At 47.6% G+C, this 17,555-nt stretch overlaps 1 protein-coding gene across 4 annotated transcripts; it reads left to right on the top strand.

Annotated features, from left to right (window-relative positions):
• Nucleotides 1–437: 437 nt before the first annotated feature.
• Nucleotides 438–16,349, top strand: LOC134984394 (zinc finger protein ZFP2-like). 4 transcript variants are annotated; one of them, XM_063949983.1, is made up of 7 exons: nucleotides 438–530; nucleotides 3,931–4,009; nucleotides 8,628–8,819; nucleotides 9,206–9,323; nucleotides 9,404–9,501; nucleotides 9,599–10,238; nucleotides 13,847–16,349. In XM_063949983.1, the coding sequence occupies exons 2-7, from the start codon at nucleotides 3,932–3,934 to the stop codon at nucleotides 15,316–15,318; spliced, it is 2,598 nt and encodes an 865-aa protein (XP_063806053.1). In that variant the 5' UTR covers nucleotides 438–530; nucleotide 3,931; the 3' UTR covers nucleotides 15,319–16,349. The 4 variants fall into 4 exon arrangements, with proteins under 4 accessions (XP_063806053.1, XP_063806054.1, XP_063806051.1 ...); XM_063949984.1 differs by lacking the exon at nucleotides 438–530 and adding an exon at nucleotides 569–744; XM_063949981.1 differs by lacking the exon at nucleotides 438–530 and having other exon boundaries at nucleotides 3,407–4,009.
• Nucleotides 16,350–17,555: the final 1,206 nt, after the last annotated feature.

The raw sequence follows: 17,555 nt of genomic DNA, 5'->3' as shown, positions 1-17,555 counted from the left end.
GGCAGGGGGCAGCAGGGTAGGGGGGTATGGGAGGCAGGGGGCAGCAGGGTAGGGGGGTATGGGAGGCAGGGGGCAGCAGGGGAGGGGGGTATGGGGGGCAGGGGGAGGAGACAGGAGAGGGGGGGGGGAGATGTTACAAGGGACAGTATTTCGGGGTCAGCGTCTAATTCATCGCACGGGATCAGCCACCAGCCCCGCCCACTCTCTCATAGGCTGCAGCAACCCGTCACTCAGCCAGCCCCGCCCCTGTCTCTAGCTATTGGTCGCAAGGTCCAATCACTCATTCACCTTTCTCCCGCCCATTGCTCCCAGCCCCGCCCCCACTCCCTCCCATTCACGTCACGATGAGTGACGGGACTCTCCAACCAATGGCGGGTAGAGTGGGCGGGGATTTATGTTGAGGGACGGGACGCAGCGGCCTACGAGCGAGAGGGTGGGCGGTGCTGACTGACTGCGCTATTCAGACGGTGACCCGGAAACATCGCCCCGCCCCTTCCTGTACACAGAGCTCCGCCCCCGGTCTCCTCCAGGTAATGGCCGCAGCCCCCTCTCCTGCCGGGCAGGGTGTATGTGCTGCAGTGTGTGCTGCATGGAGAGTATATTACCCGTGTCATACACACACACAGCGCTGCTCACACTGATGTCACTGCTCATACAGGGTGTTACACATAGGGGTGATATATACACATAGGAGGGCAGTATATACACATAGGGGGCGTGGCTCCCAGTGTCCGTGGAGATCAGGTAATGGCGTCTTACTATACTACTAGCCTGTGGTGTCCTGTTATTATTACTATACAGGGGGAGCAACCTGTGGTGTCCACTCCTGATATTTTTATTATACAGGGGGAGCAGCCTGTAGTGTCCTGTTATTGTTATACGGGGGAGCAGCCTGTGGTGTCCTGTTGTTATACGGGGGAGCAGCCTGTGGTGTCTTGTTATTATTAATATACAGGGGGAGCAGCCTGTGGTGTCCTGTTATTGTTATTATACAGTGGGAGCAGCCTGTGGTGTCCTGTTATTGTTATTATACAGTGGGAGCAGCCTGTGGTGTCCTGTTATTGTTATTATACAGGAGGAGCAGCCTGTGGTGTCCTGTTATTATTATACAGGCGGAGCGGAGCAGTCTGTGGTTTCATGTTATTATTATACAGGAGGAGCAGCCTGTGGTGTCCTGTTATTATTATTATACAGAAGGAGCAGCCTGTGGTGTCCTGTTATTATTATACAGGGGGAGCAGCTTGTGGTGTCTTGTTATTATTAATATACAGTGGGAGCAGCCTGTGGTGTCCTGTTATTGTTATTATACAAGGGGAGCAGCCTGTGGTGTCCTGTTATTGTTATTATACAGGAGGAGCAGCCTGTGGTGTCCTGTTATTATTATTATGTCAGCTGCAGAGCATTACTACACCACTGGCAGTGTGACCACTGCAGAGCATTACTCCACCACTGGCAGTGTGACAGCTGCAGAGCATTACTCCACCACTGGCAGTGTGACAGCTGCAGAGCATTACTAATAATTGGGGAATACCAGGTAGGCGCTCTATCCAAATGATGCAACCAAAACATAAAAACAATATAAACAGTAATATAGATCAAAACATATACTAATGGGTGTTACCCTGAGGTATATGATATCTCTGGTATACATGATATACACAATGAGTATACACAAAGGTATCACTGATAAAATCAATGTAAAAGGAAAACGCTGATCCTTCTACATAGGAGACTCTCAGAGGTTTTGTCAGTCTCTTATAGTAAATGAGCAGCGCACAGTGTGAGTGAGAAGAAATCCTCCAGCTCTTGAAAAAGCTGCCCGGTGTGCGGAGAAACGCGTTGAGGGCATAGAGAGAGGGATTGCTGATACCTATAGTGCCCACAGAAGAAGATGCAACCTCCAATAGCTGATGGTTCACCAATTGCCGGCAAATGTGAAATGAACATCGTGGAGAGACTGCACCATGTGTTCCTCCCTATTCCGGGTAAGTCCAGACACTGTGCTGCTGATACAAACCTCACCCGTGCTGGGAGTACGAGACAGCGGCTCTGCGCATCCACATTGCACCGCACGACAGGGAACAGCTCATAGCAGACCGCGCCGCCCGCAGCTTCTTCACCCGGGCAAAGGGTGATACGGAGCGGGTCTGTAGTATCAACTTTGTGCCGCAAGGACTACCAACACTGGTGCAGTGACTACTGACTACCATCACATCTATACACATGTAACTCACTTTGTTGTTACAACGGAACTAAGCGGATGGACAATTACCATATAAAGGTCACTCTGGTTCAGGACACATTCCTGTATGGACCATATCAGCTGGAGGATTTCTTCTCACTCACACTGTGGCTGCTAATTTACTATAAGAGACTGACAAATCCTCTGAGAGTCTCCTATGTAGAAGGATCAGCGTTTTCCTTTTACATTGATTTTATCAGTGATACCTTTGTGTATACTCATTGTGTATATCATTTATACCAGAGATATCATATACCTCAGGGTAACACCCATTAGTATATGTTTTGGTCTATATTATAGTTTATATTGTTTTTATTTTCTTGTGTGTAATAAACAGTGTTTTTAATTATGTTATGGCTGCATCATTTAGATAGAGCGCCTACCTGCTATTCCCCACATTTGTCTCTGTTTGAGGAGGCCGGCTACCCCTCTCCAGGTGGCTGCTAATCCTAAGGTGTATACCATCACAGACCTGCCCAGCGCCAACAGACCTTGTGTTTTCATGCTGTGTGCGCTGCCAACATCTGCACCCATGCAGCAAGTAGGGGAGGGCAGCATCTAGAAGCAGGCACAGAGCGGCACTTACTCCTCCAGGGGGCTCGCAGCAGCTCATCCTTCCTAGGCTGCAGAGGGTGTGGGTAGGAGGCAGGGGGCTGCGGGTCTAGCATGGCAGGAGCCTCTGGTATGGGAGGGCTGGGTTATAGCCTGCAGGCAGCTGGCACTGTACCCCGCTCGTGGCTGCTGCTGCTGATCCCGTCCGAGCCCCATCTCATGTTACTCCATGCGGCTGCTCCCCTTTCTGTCTCCTGCCGCCTTTCCCCTGTCTGTCTCCGGCTGCCTTTCCCCTGTCTGTCTCCGGCTGCCTTTCCCCTATCTGTGTCTTGCTGCCTTTCCCTGTCTGTCTCCTGCCGCCTTTCCCTGTCTGTCTCCGGCCGCCTTTCCCCTGTCTGTCTCCGGCCGCCTTTCCCCTGTCTGTCTCTGGCCGCCTTTCCCCTGTCTGTCTCTGGCCGCCTTTCCCCTGTCTGTCTCTGGCCGCCTTTCCCCTGTCTGTCTCCGGCCGCCTTTCCCCTGTCTGTCTCCGGCCGCCTTTCCCCTGTCTGTCTCCGGCTGCCTTTCCCCTGCCTGTCTCCTGCCTCCTTTCCCGTGCATGTCTCCTGCCACCACCCACCCTACAGCCTCATGCCAGTTTACTGCCACCCCCACCCTGCCGCCCCCCCCTGCCTGTCTCCAGCCGCCTTCCCCCTGCCTGTCTCCAGCCGCCTTCCCCCTGCCTGTCTCCTGCCACCCCTTGACTGTCTCCGGCCGACATTCCCTTGCCTGTCTCCTGCCGCCTTTCTCCTGCAACCTTTCCCCTGCTTGGCTCCTGCCGCTTTTCCAGGAGACCCTGTCCCTTCACAGTGTACTGAACATCAGCTAATTGTGACTCCACCCACAATAGCGCTACACTCTAGATCAGGCCCACTATGCAGTACAGCCTTATGGGGCTGGGTCACAGGAACCTCGGAGACACTGACCAGGACTCTATGGCTGTGGGGAAATAGGAGACTTAATGACCACTCTATTCCATATTTACTATGTTACATGTGCAATATGTTTTATGTATTATATTTATTCCAAAGAACTCCAGCTGTGAGGAACGGAGTCTTTATTACACATCACACCTTCTGTATTCTCTCTAATTCATCAAGGATGGACAAAGACAGGAGTCACAGGACTGAGAGGATAATAAATATCACCCTGGAGATCATTTACCTGCTGACTGGGGAGGTGAGTGGATCTGGGAGCGTCACAGTGAACTCAAATCTATAGTAATAATACAGGGACATGACTGGGGAGGTGAGAGGATCTGGGAGTGTCACAGTGAAATCACTAATATCTATAGTAATAATACAGGGACATGACTGGGGAGGCGAGAGGATCTGGGAGTGTCACAGTGACATCACTTTTATATCTATAGTAATAATAAAGGACATGACTGGGTAGGTGAGGGTAATGACATCACTTATATCTATAGTAATAATACAGGGACATGACTGGGGAGGTGAGAGGATCTGGGAACATCACTGTGACCTTTTATCTATAGCAATAATACAGGGACATGACTAGGGAGGTGAGTGTATCTGGGAGCATCACAGTGAACTCATATCTATAGTAATAATACAGGGACATGCCTGGGGAGGTGAGAGGATCTGGGAGTGTCACAGTAACATCACTTATGTCTATAGTAATACAGGGACATGACTGGGGAGGTGAGATGATCTGGGAGTGTCACAGTGACATCACTTATATCTATAGTAATAATACAGGGACATGACTAGGGAGGTGACAGGATCTGGGAGCATCACTGTGACCTTATATTTCTAGTAATAATACCGGGACATGACTGGGTAGGTGAGAGGATCTGGGAGCATCATTGTGATCTTATAGCTATAGTAATAATACAGGGACATGACTGGGGAGGTGAGGGGATCTGGAAGCATCACTGTGACATCACTTATGTCTATAGTAATAATACAGGTATATGACTGGGGAGGTGAGGGGATCTGGGAGTGTCACATTGACATCACTTATATCTATAGTAATAATAAAGGGACATGACTGTGGAGGTGAGTGAATCTGGGAGCACCACTGTGACCTTATATCTATATTAATAATACGTATATGACTAGAGAGGTGAGTGGATCTGGGAGTGTCACAGTGACATCACTAATATCTATAGCAATACAGGGACATGACTGGGGAGGTGAGGGGATCTAGGAGACGCACAGTGACGTGACATATATAGTAATAATACAGGGACATGACTGGGGAGGTGAGGGGATCTGGGAGTGTCACTGTGACATCACTTATATCTAAACTAATAATACAGGGACATGACTGGGAAGGTGAGGAGATCTGGGAGCGTCACTGTGACATCACATATCTATCGTACTAATACAGGGACATGACTGGGGAGGTGAGGGGATCTGGGAGCGTCACAGTGACATCACTAATATCTGTAGTCATAATAGAGGGACGTGACTTGGGAGGTGAGGGAATCTGGGAGTGTCTCAGTGACCTAACTTATATCTATAGTAATAATACAGGGACATGACTGGGGAGGGTGAGGGGATCTGGGAGTGTCATAGTGACACACATCTATAGTAAAAATACAGGGACATGACTGGGGAGTTGAGGGGATCTGGGATTGTCACTGTGACATCACTTATATCTCCTATATATTTGTCTTAATCTGTGACTCTGTGCTGTAACGCTGGGCGGAGTTACAGTGGTGGGTGGAGTTATTCAAATGAGTCACAGAACTGGGCAAATCTATAGGAGAGCAGCAGCAGAAGCAGATGGTATGGGCATGTGACAGGCAGGGGTGCATACCTCCCAGCTTTCTTCAGACAGGAGGGACACACACACACGCACACACACACACACACAAAACACCACACACACACACACACAAAACACCACACGGCGAAAAGGGGGCGTGGTCAACGAAAGGGGCGTGGCTTCACGGGAGGGTCCCTGTTTTCGTCAGTGAGGGGGCATGCCCAGCGCTCTGTGAGCTGCTGGCATGCCCCCAGGGGCAGATTATGAGTCTGGGGGGCCCAGGGCACTTAAGACAAGGGGCCCTATCTCATTGCTGAGCCTGCTGTGGGATTGGGGCGTGGCCTAATCACGCCCACGAAGCCACGCCCCCTTATGCAAATTCCAGGCATTTTTTTTATGGGATTTTGGCCCCTCAGCTAGAGGTAAATCCAGAGGAGGTGGTCGCTCCCCCCTACACACCCGCACAGGCAGAAGAAAGCAGGGAGACTGCTGCCTCCCTGCAACACCACAGACCTGCCGACACGCAGCAGCCTCCCTCCAACACCACAGACCTGCCGACACGCAGCAGCCTCCCTCCAACACCACAGACCTGCCGACACGCAGCAGCCTCCCTCCAACACCACAGACCTGCCGACACGCAGCAGCCTCCCTCCAACACCACTGACCTGCCGACACGCAGCAGCCTCCCTGCACCACCACAGACCTGCCGACACGCAGCAGCCTCCATGCACCACCACAGACATGCCGACACGCAGCAGCCTCCCTGCACCACCACATACCTGCCGACACGCAGCTGCCTCCCTGTAACACCACAGACCTGTTAAGGGGGCGTAGCCCCTTGCGACGGTGTGAAGAGCGCCCGTAGGGCGCGATGAAGCACCTAGTCTATTGTAATAATATGAGAACATGACTGGGGAGGTGAGGGGATCTGGGAGCGTCACTGTGAAGTCACATATCTATAGTAATAATACAGAGACATGACTGGGGAGGTGAGGGGATCTGGGAGAGGCGCAATGATGTCACATATCTATAGTAATAATACAAGGACATGACTGGGGAGGTAAGGTGACCTGGGAGTGGCACAGTGATGTCACTTTTATCTATTGTAATAATACAGAGATGTGACTGGGGAGGTGAGAGGATCTGGGAGCGTCACAGTGACGTCACTCATATCTATAGTAATAATACAGGGACATGACTGGGGAGGTGAGATCTTGGAGCGTCACAATGACCTCACTTATATCTGTAGCAATAATACAGAGATGTGACTGGGAGGGGCGAGGGGATCTCTGAGTGTCACAGTAATGTCACTTTTATCTTTAGTTATAATACAGGGATATGACTGGGGAGGTGAGGGAATCTGTGAGTGTCACAGTGACATCACTTATATCAATAGCAATAATACAGGGACATGACTGGGGAGGTTAGCGGATCTGGGAGCTATACAGTGACATGACTTTTATCTATATTAGTAATACAGGGACATGACTGAGAAGGTGTGGGGATCCGAGAGCATTACAGTGACGTCACTAATATCCATAGTCATAATACAGGGACATGACTGGGGAGGTGAGATGATTTAGAAGCGTCACTGTGAAGTCACTTATATCTATACTAATAATACAGGGACATTAATGGGGAGGTGAGGGAGTATAGTAGCATAACTAACATCACTTATTTTTAGTAATACAGGGACATGACTGGGGAGGTGAGGGGATCTGGGAGAGTCACTGTGACATCACTTATATCTATAGTAATAATACAGGGACATGACTGGGGAGGTGAGGGGGATCTGGGAGCGTCACTGTGACTCACATCTATAGTAATAATACAGGGACATGACTGGGGAGTTGAGGGGATCTGGGATTGTCACTGTGACACCAATTATATCTATTGTAATACGAGAACATGACTGGGAAGGTGAGGGGATCTGGGAGCGTCACTGTGAAGTCACATATCTTTAGTAATAATACAGGGACATGACTGGGGAGGTGAGGGGATCTGGGAGAGGCGCAATTATGTCACATATCTATAGTAATAATACAAGGACATGACTGGGGAGGTAAGGTGATCTGGGTGTGGCACAGTGATGTCACTTATATCTATAGCAATAATACAGGGAGATGACTGGGGAGGTGAGGGAATCTGGGAGTTTCACAGTGACTTCACTTATATCTATAGTAATAATACAGGGACATGACTGGGGAGGTGAGGGAATCTGGGAGTTTCACAGTGACTTCACATATCTATAGTAATAATACAGGGACATGACTGGGGAGGTGAGGGGATCTGGGAGTGTCACAGTGACGTCACTCATATCTATAGTAATACAGGGACATGACTGGGGAGGTGGGGGGATCTGGAAGCATCACTGTGAAGTCACATATCTATAGTAATAATACAATGACATGACTGGGGAGGTGAGGGGATCTGGGAGCGTCACAATGACCTCACTTATATCTGTAGCAATAATACAGAGATGTGACTTGGTGGGGTGAGGGGATCTGGGAGCGTCACAGTAATGTCACTTTTATCTATAGTAATAATACAGGGATATGACTGGGGTGGTGAGGGAATCTGTGAGTGTCAAAGTGACATCACTTCTATCAATAGTAATAATACAGGGACATGACTGGGGAGGTGAGGGGATCTGGGAGCGTCAATGTGACATCACATATCTATAGTAATTATACAGGGCCATGACTGGGGAGGTTAGCGGATCTGGGAGCTATACAGTGACATTGCTTTTATCTATAGTAGTAATACAGGGACATGACTGAGAAGGTGAGGGGATCCGAGAGCATTACAGTGACGTCACTAATATCTATAGTCATAATACAGGGACATGACTGGGGAGGTGAAGGGATTTTGGAGCTTCATAGTGACGTCACTCATATCTATAGAAATAATACAGGGACATGACTGGGGAGGTGAGATGATTTAGAAGCATCACTGTGAAGTCACTTATACCTATAGTAATAATAAAGGGACATGCCTGGGGAGGTGAGGGGGGGGGGGTCTGGGAGTGTATATATTGATATTTGATGTCTCCTCCCTTACTCAGGATTACACAGTAGTGAAGAAGACATCCAATGAGTGTGAGATACTCAACAGCCATCCCTGTGTGTCAGGAGGTCTGAGTAGAACCCAGAGCCACATCCCAGTGCCTCCACCTGACTCACTAATACATGAGAGACCCAATGACCAAAAGATCCTGGAACTCACCAACAAGATCATTCAGCTGCTGACTGGAGAGGTGACTGCTGGGAATGGGGCATTATACAGTAACACCAGGGGATGTGTCTGGGTGATGACTGGAGAGGTGACTGCTGGGAATGGGACATTATACAGTAACACCGGGGGATGTGTCTGGGTGATGACTGGAGAGGTGACTGCTGGGAATGGGACATTATACAGTAACACCAGGGGATGTGTCTGGGTGATGACTGGAGAGATGACTGCTGGGAATGGGGCATTTTTCAGTAACACCAGGGGATGTGTCTGGGTGATGACTGGAGAGGTGACTCCTGGGAATGGTACATTATACAGTAACACCAGAGGACGTGTCTGGGTGATGACTGTATCACTCTGTGTCAGGTTCCTATAAGGTGTCATGATGTCACTGTCTATGTCTCCATGCAGGAGGGGGAGTATATAGAGGAACACAGGGGTCTGTACAAGGACGTGATGATGGAGAATCACCGGCCCCTCACATCTCTGGATAAGAGGAGACTGTCATGTATTGTACAGGGGAGAGCAGGTATGGGGGCCCCCTATATACACACATCATCTGATAATCACATATATACACTGTACTCAGTCACTGTGTGTCTCCTACAGAAGGACCCAGTAACCGAGATATCTCAGAGAGATGTCCCCGTCCTCTGTATACCCAGGACTGTACAGAGGAGTATCACAGGATCCCACAGGAGGATCAGGTAGGTGGGCTATAGGGTCTCCCCAATAAACCAAAGTGACTGTCACTATATTTGTGTAGAGGAGCTGTGTGTCATTATATTTGTCTTGTTTACATAGGGTGAAGCCCAATTAAATAATATTAAAATCAAAGATACAGAGGGAGAAGAAGAGACGTATGTGACTGATATAAAGGCAGAAGATATAGAGGGAGAAGAAGAGACGTATGTGACTGATATAAAGGCAAAAGACATAGATGGAGAAGAAGAGACATATGTGACTGATATAAAGGCAGAAGATATAGAGGGAGAAGAAGAGACGTATGTGACTGATATAAAGGCAGAAGATATAGAGGGAGAAGAAGAGACGTATGTGACTGATATAAAGGCAGAAGATATAGAGGGAGAAGAAGAGACGTATGTGACTGATATAAAGGCAGAAGATATAGATGGAGAAGAAGAGACGTATGTGACTGATATGAAAGCAGAAGATATAGATGGAGAAGAAGAGATGTATGTGACTGATATGAAGGCAGAAGATACAGAGGGAGAAGAAGAGACGTATGTGACTGATATAAAGGCAGAAGATATAGAAGGAGAAGAGATGTACGTGACTGATATGAAGGCAGAAGATACAGAGGGAGAAGAAGAGACATATGTGACTGATATAGAGACAGAAGATACAGAGGTAGAAGAAGAGACGTATGTGAGGGGTGATCAGCAGTGTAAGGAGGAGGAGATCCCTACAGATATCAGCACAGGTGAGTAATAAACACTTATTATAGAAGAGAGTCACATATTCTCCTTCCTCAGTCACTACATCAATCTCTTATCCTACACCCTCCTCTGTCAGTACAAATTAATGAGGAATTTGTTTTTTCCCAGTATGGAGTCAGGAGCCATCACCTCTATTATACTCCTGCTCTCACCCTCACATCATGTCACTGTGTGTTACCATCCCAGAGATCTGACCAGTCTCTTCCCCACACTCTCTAGGGTATATTGTACATCAGGAGCCATCAGCCCCTATTATACTCCAGCTCTCCGCCTCACATCATGTCACTGTGTGTTAGGTGTATCATACATCAGGAGCCATCAGCCCCTATTATACTCCTGCTCTCCCCCTCACATCATGTCACTGTGTGTTACCAGCCCAGAGATCTGACCAGTCTCCTCCCCACACTCTCTGGTATATCTCATACATCAGGAGCCATCAGCCCCTATTATACTTCTGCTCTCCCACTCACATCATGTCACTGTGTGTTACCAGCCCAGAGATCTGACCAGTCTCCTCCCCACACTCTCTGGTGTATCTCATACATCAGGAGCCATCAGCCCCTATTATACTCCTGCTCTCCTTCTCACATCATGTCACTGTGTTATACCAGCCCAGAGATCTGACCAGTCTCCTCCCCACACTCAAAATTGGGCGCTAATGTTTAAATCAAATGCTAGCTGCACGTTCCTGGGGCCTGGTTCGTAAGCCACCAATTGATTATAACAAGACAAAACGAATTGGAACAGCGCTTAGCATTTAATTAAAGCTTTTTTTTATATTATTTTACTATAAAATTGAATAAAAATAAAAATAAAAGAATTATATAATTTATACAATTACCGGCCGGATTTCTTGTTTTTAGCAATCAATACATGACACAATTAATATATATAAAATACATAACTGTTGTACACAGCGAGAAAATTCCTCCTGAAGATATATATTTTTGTGCACAACAGGATATACTCCACTAATTAAGAGAAAAACTACTTTAATGACAGTTATGACTTGGCAGGCGTCCCTGCACTTATGATTTGCCCAATACTGTCCGTTTGGTTTAAGGAAAAGGATTTGGAAAGATATTGTCCACTTTGTCCTTCCTTTAAACAGCAGAATATAAAGGCAGTCTCTGTGTAAAATGTGGGGGAGTTCAAATAACGGACTGTCCATGTATCAGCATAACGACATATCTCACAGCTATTTGTATTAAGCTGAAATTAAGATACTCTCTTCAGCTTAATACAAATAGCTGTGAGATATGTCGTTATGCTGATACATGGACAGTCCGTTATTTGAACTCCCCCACATTTTACACAGAGACTGCCTTTATATTCTGCTGTTTAAAGGAAGGACAAAGTGGACAATATCTTTCCAAACATTGTGCTGCCATCTGCATTTTCAGGACAGCCTGGAACGATTTGGTAATTAAGGAGGTAATTTACCAAATCCTTTTCCTTAAACCAAACGGACAGTATTGGGCAAATCATAAGTGCAGGGACGCCTGCCAAGTCATAACTGTCATTAAAGTAGTTTTTCTCTTAATTAGTGGAGTATATCCTGTTGTGCACAAAAATATATATCTTCAGGAGGAATTTTCTCGCTGTGTACAACAGTTATGTATTTTATATATATTAATTGTGTCATGTATTGATTGTTAAAAACAAGAAATCCGGCCGGTAATTGTATAAATTATATAATTCTTTTATTTTTATTTTTATTCAATTTTATAGTAAAATAATATAAAAAAAAGCTTTAATTAAATGCTAAGCGCTGTTTCAATTCGTTTTGTCCTCCCCACACTCTCTGGTGTATCTCATACATCAGGAGCCTTCAACCACTATTATACTCCTGCTCTCTCCTTCACATCATGTCACTGTGTTACCAGCCCAGAGATCTGACCAGTCTCCTCCCAACACTCTCTGGTCTAACCCTCCCTCCCCCACAGCCTAACCCTCCCTGGGGGATGCCTAACCCCCCCTACACGCTGCCTAACCATTCCTCCCCCACAGCCTGTTCCTATCCCTACCCAGCGGTGCTAACTCTTCTCCCTGAAGCCTAACCCTAACTCTCCCTCCCCCACAACCGAACCCGCCCTCCCCCATAGCATAACCCTCCCCGGGGGGTGCCTAACCCCCCCTATCCGCAGCCTATCTCCCTCACAACCTAACCCTCCCCTGGGGATGCCTAACACCCCCTACCTGCAGCCTAATCCTCCCTCCCCAACAGCCTGTCCCTAACCCTCCACAGTGGTGCTAACCCTTCTTCCTGCAGCCTAAACCTAGCCCTCCCTCCCCCACAACCTGTCCCTAACCCTCCCCAGTGGTGCTAAGCCTTACCCTTCTCTCTGCAGCCTAACCCTCCCTCCCCCACAGCCTAGCCCCCCCACCCTAGCAGCCTAACCCTATCCCTCTCTGGGGATGCCTAACTCTAAATCCCCACCTACCCACAGCCTAACCCTAACCATCTCACCCCTGCAGCCAAAAGCACCTCCAAGTCAGGTGACCAGAATACAGCCTGTGGCTTCAGCAGCATTGCTAGGCTGCGGCAGTAAACGCTGCCCGGAGTAAGCGTAGCCAGCGGCTTTAGGGCAGTAGGAGTGGGGTGACTTAATGGATTGGGTCTTGGTCCCAGCGGCGGCTGAGAGCTCTCAGGTAGGGTAGATAAATAGCCACTTAGTGAGGAGAGCTCCAGAAAGCACGTCTGGATGGACCACACCCCTATTATTTATTATTTTATATACTAACAGGGGTGACAGGTGTGGTACATCCCTGCAAAGGCAGATCCAATCTCTTTCTCATCAGACTCTGCTGTCTTCCCTGCACTCTCACTCAGATGTTCACTGCTGCCAGTAGCACACGTATGAGAAGCAGAAGTATGGCGGCAGCTGTATAGATTCTGATATGTAATTCTCTGTATCATACTTACCATACACACATCGTCCTTATTACTATTGAGAGAATAGAGGTAAGACACTGATGATGGGGTGTAACAGTGTATTATAACCTAGCAGATGATGATGATGATTACAGGGTATTATATGGTGTATTGCATGTAAAGTACCTTGTTCCACACCTACTCTGCTGTAGCAATATACCTTATATAAGGGTGAGTAACACATGTTCAGGCTTACCAGCATATGAGCACACACATAAAGGAATACTACCTTACTAATGCTTCCAGGAGTAACGTTAGGAGACATTTCTCTGATCCATCAGCTCATATGACTGATGTTATTGTTCATCTAGAATCTCCAATTCATACGATATGTTCCCCATCCATTGTTTTATATTGGTGCTGACATAGGACTTGGCAAGTGACTACATCTCCATTTATACTTCATGGTTAGTTACCAGTACAAGAGAGAGGTATATCTAAGTCTTATTATAATATTATATTTGTTATTGTGAGTATTCTCAGGAGGGTGGACACAATGATTGAGACACAATATTATAAAGCCTTCATTAAAAGTTATGTTTTATTATACACACACATTTACAATTAAGTGTCTCAGAGAGTCGTCTTTTCCTATTGTTTACAAGATTAATATTGTTACAGAAAATGTCACATTTCCATAATGTACTTTATTACCAGCAGATGGACACACAAGCAGGAATATCTCAGAAGGACATCTAATGTTATCCCCGGATTGTGACATAAATGATAATGACAGTAGACAGGATTCTCCAGGAGATAACCCCATTACCCCAATTATACATCCAGCTCGATCAGCTGGTCCCTCTGATCCTGGGAAATGTTCTCCTGATCACTCTGATATTGGTGCATCTGTTACAGCTCTGACAGTAGATACAGTGTTTCCATGTTCTATAGATGCCAAATGTTTTACACAGAACACAAAGCTTATTACCCATCAGGCAGCTAAGGCAGGTGAGAAGCCATTTCCATGTTCTGAGTGTGGGAAATGTTTTGCACGGAAATCGCATCTTGTTATACATCAGAGAAGTCATACAGGTGAGAGGCCATATTCTTGCTCTGAGTGTGGGAAATGTTTTTCCCAGAAATCACATCTTGTTCTACATCAGAGAAGTCACACAGATGAGAGGCCGTTTTCTTGCTCTGAGTGTGGGAAATGTTTTTCCCAGAAATCACATCTTGTTCTACATCAGAGAAGTCACACAGATGAGAGGCCGTTTTCTTGCTCTGAGTGTGGGAAATGTTTTAGATGGAAATCACAACTTGTTACACATCACAGAAGTCACACAGGTGAGAAGCCATTTTCTTGCTCTGAGTGTGGGAAACATTGTTTAAATAAATCACATCTTGTTATACATCAGAGAAGTCACATAGGTGAGAAGCCATTTTCTTGCTCTGAATGCGGGAAATGTTTTTCCCAGAAATCATATCTTGTTATACATCAGAGAAGTCACACAGGTGAGAAGCCATTTTCTTGCTCTGAGTGTGGGAAATGTTTTAGATGGAAATCACAACTTGTTACACATCACAGAAGTCACACAGGTGAGAAGCCATTTTCTTGCTCTGAGTGTGGGAAACATTGTTTAAATAAATCACATCTTGTTATACATCAGAGAAGTCACACAGGTGAGAAGCCATTTTCTTGCTCTGAATGCGGTAAATGTTTTTCCCAGAATTCACCACTTGTTACACATCAGCGAAGTCACACAGGTGAGAAGCCATTTTCTTGCTCTGAGTGCGGGAAATATTTTTCCCAGAAATCATATCTTGTTATACATCAGGGAAGTCACACAGGTGAGAAGCCATTTTCTTGCTCTGAGTGTGGGAAATGTTTTAGATGGAAATCACAACTTGTTACACATCACAGAAGTCACACAGGTGAGAAGCCATTTTCTTGCTCTGAGTGTGGGAAACATTGTTTAAATAAATCACAACTTGTTATACATCAGAGAAGTCACACAGGTGAGAAGCCATTTTCTTGCTCTGAATGCGGGAAATGTTTTTCCCAGAAATCACCACTTGTTACACATCAGCGAAGTCACACAGGTGAGAAGCCATTTTCTTGCCCTGAGTGTGGGAAACGTTTTACACGGAAATTATATCTTGTTAGACATCAGAACTCACACAAGTGAGAATATATTTCCATGTTCTGAGTGTGGGAAATGTTCTGCACACAAATCAGATCTTAGAAACCATGAGAGAAGTTGCACAGGTGAGAAGCCATTTTCTTGCTCTTAGTGCGGGAAATGTTTTACATAGAAATCACAACTTGTTACACATCACAGAAGTCACACAGGTGAGAAGCCATTTCCATACTCTGAGAAATAAATCGGCACTTGTTGCACACATTAGACATCACTCAGGTGAGGAACCATTTTAATCTTCTGGAGTATACTCCTCATTGCCATGCATTGTTCTTCAAAGTTCTTATCCTATCTCCTATGCTTTTTGCAATATACATGTTACCACTGGGTGAAATAATCAGGTGTCATGCCCTCATCTACCACTGCTATGCAGATGACCTGTCTTTTGATCCAGGTACTGAGAAACCAGTACCAATCCTAAATGGTTGTCTAGCTGAGCTCCAGGTGTGGGTGATGCCAGTTGGCTGTGACTCAGTCCTGGTGAAACAGGTCCTTATGATAGAAGCTCACCAATAAACGGCAGGGCTACAACTCAGCTTTACTACCAACCAGACGCCACATAACACCCATTCTCTGTTCCCTCCACCGGCTGCCTGTAAGATGGTGACTGTTACATAATCTTACTGACTCTCCCAGCCCTACATGACCAGGGTCCAAGGTACCAGAAGCAGCTTCTGACTCCTTACTGTCCTACTTGCTTCCATCTGCAGATGGACTGTTACCAGCAATACCAAGAAACCCCAAGCAGTGCTGAGATGTCAGAGGGGAGACAGGGTGGGTGGCACTATTGCTGTATCGGTGGCACTGTCTGGGTAATATTATCCCCAAGCAGAGCTGAGGGGGTACTCAGGGTGGCTGGCAGTAGTGGGGACTGCAGGAGGCAGTGTATGTGTGAGAATCTTGTCCTCAAGCAGAGTTAAGGTGTCAGAGGGGGAGACAAGGTGGTGAAAGTAGTGGAAAGGAGACAGGGCGGATGGCAGTAGTGAGCGGAGACAGGGTGGGTGGCAGTAGTTGGGGGAGACAGGGTGGTGGAAGTAGTGGGGGGAGACAGGGTGAGTGGCAGTAGTGGAAGGAGACAGGGCGGTGACAGTAGTGGGGGAGACAGGGCAGTGGCAGTAGTGGGGGGAGAGGGTGGGTAGCAGTGTGGGGGAGGCAGGGCGAATGGCATTAGTGGAGGGAGGCAGGGCGGTGGCAGTAGTGGGTGTAGACAGGGCGGTGGCAGTAGTGTGGGGGGAGATGGTGGGTAGCAGTAGTGGGGGAGACAGAGCAGTGGCAGTAGTGGGGGAAGACAAGGCGGTGGCAGTAGTGTGGGGGAGTCAGAGCGGTAGCAGTAGTGGGGGGAGACAGGGTGGGTAGCAGTAGTGGGGGAGACAGGGCGGTGGCAGTAGTGGGGGAAGACAGGGCGGTGGCAGTAGTGGGGAAATACAGGGTGGGTAGCAGTAGTGGGGGGAGACAGGGCGAGTGGCATTTGTGGAGGAAGGCAGGGTGGTGGTAGTAGTGGGGGAAGACAAGGCGGTGGCAGTAGTGGGGGGGAGATAGGGCGGGTGGCAGTAATGGGGGAGACAGGGCAGGTGGCAGTGGTGGGGGAGACACGTGGTGGATGGCAGTAGTGGGGGGGAGACAGGATGGGTGGGAATAGGTGTTTAAACAAGATGGGTAGCAGTAGTGGGGGGAGACAGGGCAGTGGTAGTAGTGGGGGTAGGCGGGGTGGGTGGCAGTAGTGGGGGGAGACAGGGCGGGTGGCAGGAGTGGGGGTAGACAGGGCAGGTGACAGTAGTTGGAGGAGACAGGGCAGTGGCAGTAGTGGGGGGTGACTGGGCGGATGGCCGCAGTACAGTACCAGGGGCTGCTGGAGGCAGTAACGAGGTGTATGGGTCCTGCACAGAACCAGTTGATAATTAGACTTGATGATTATGCTTCCTTATTTCTAATTAATCCCTTGTATGTGTTACTGTTATTTGCTGTGTCAGCCTTTATGTGTGTTCTGTGTAATAATCCTGAAAGTAGTGCTGCTACCAATCTCATATCGTTTGTAGTAACTTGGAAAAGATGAGATAGGAGGTGCACTCTGGAAGCTTATAGGGGGTTAATCTGAGATGAACGCAGATGTGACATCACGTAGCCCCTGGAAAATGGTTCCGGCCCACTCGCGTTCACCCCTCAGGGATGCGACCGCAATGTGTTTGTCTGCGTGGCAGCTGCGCATGCATATTTTTCCAACACCA

The sequence above is a fragment of the Pseudophryne corroboree genome (assembly GCF_028390025.1).
Source record: "Pseudophryne corroboree isolate aPseCor3 chromosome 3 unlocalized genomic scaffold, aPseCor3.hap2 SUPER_3_unloc_50, whole genome shotgun sequence".
NCBI lineage: Eukaryota > Metazoa > Chordata > Amphibia > Anura > Myobatrachidae > Pseudophryne > Pseudophryne corroboree.
The sequence above is the reverse complement of the archived record's forward strand: the minus strand, read 5'-3'. Positions and strand labels throughout refer to the sequence as shown.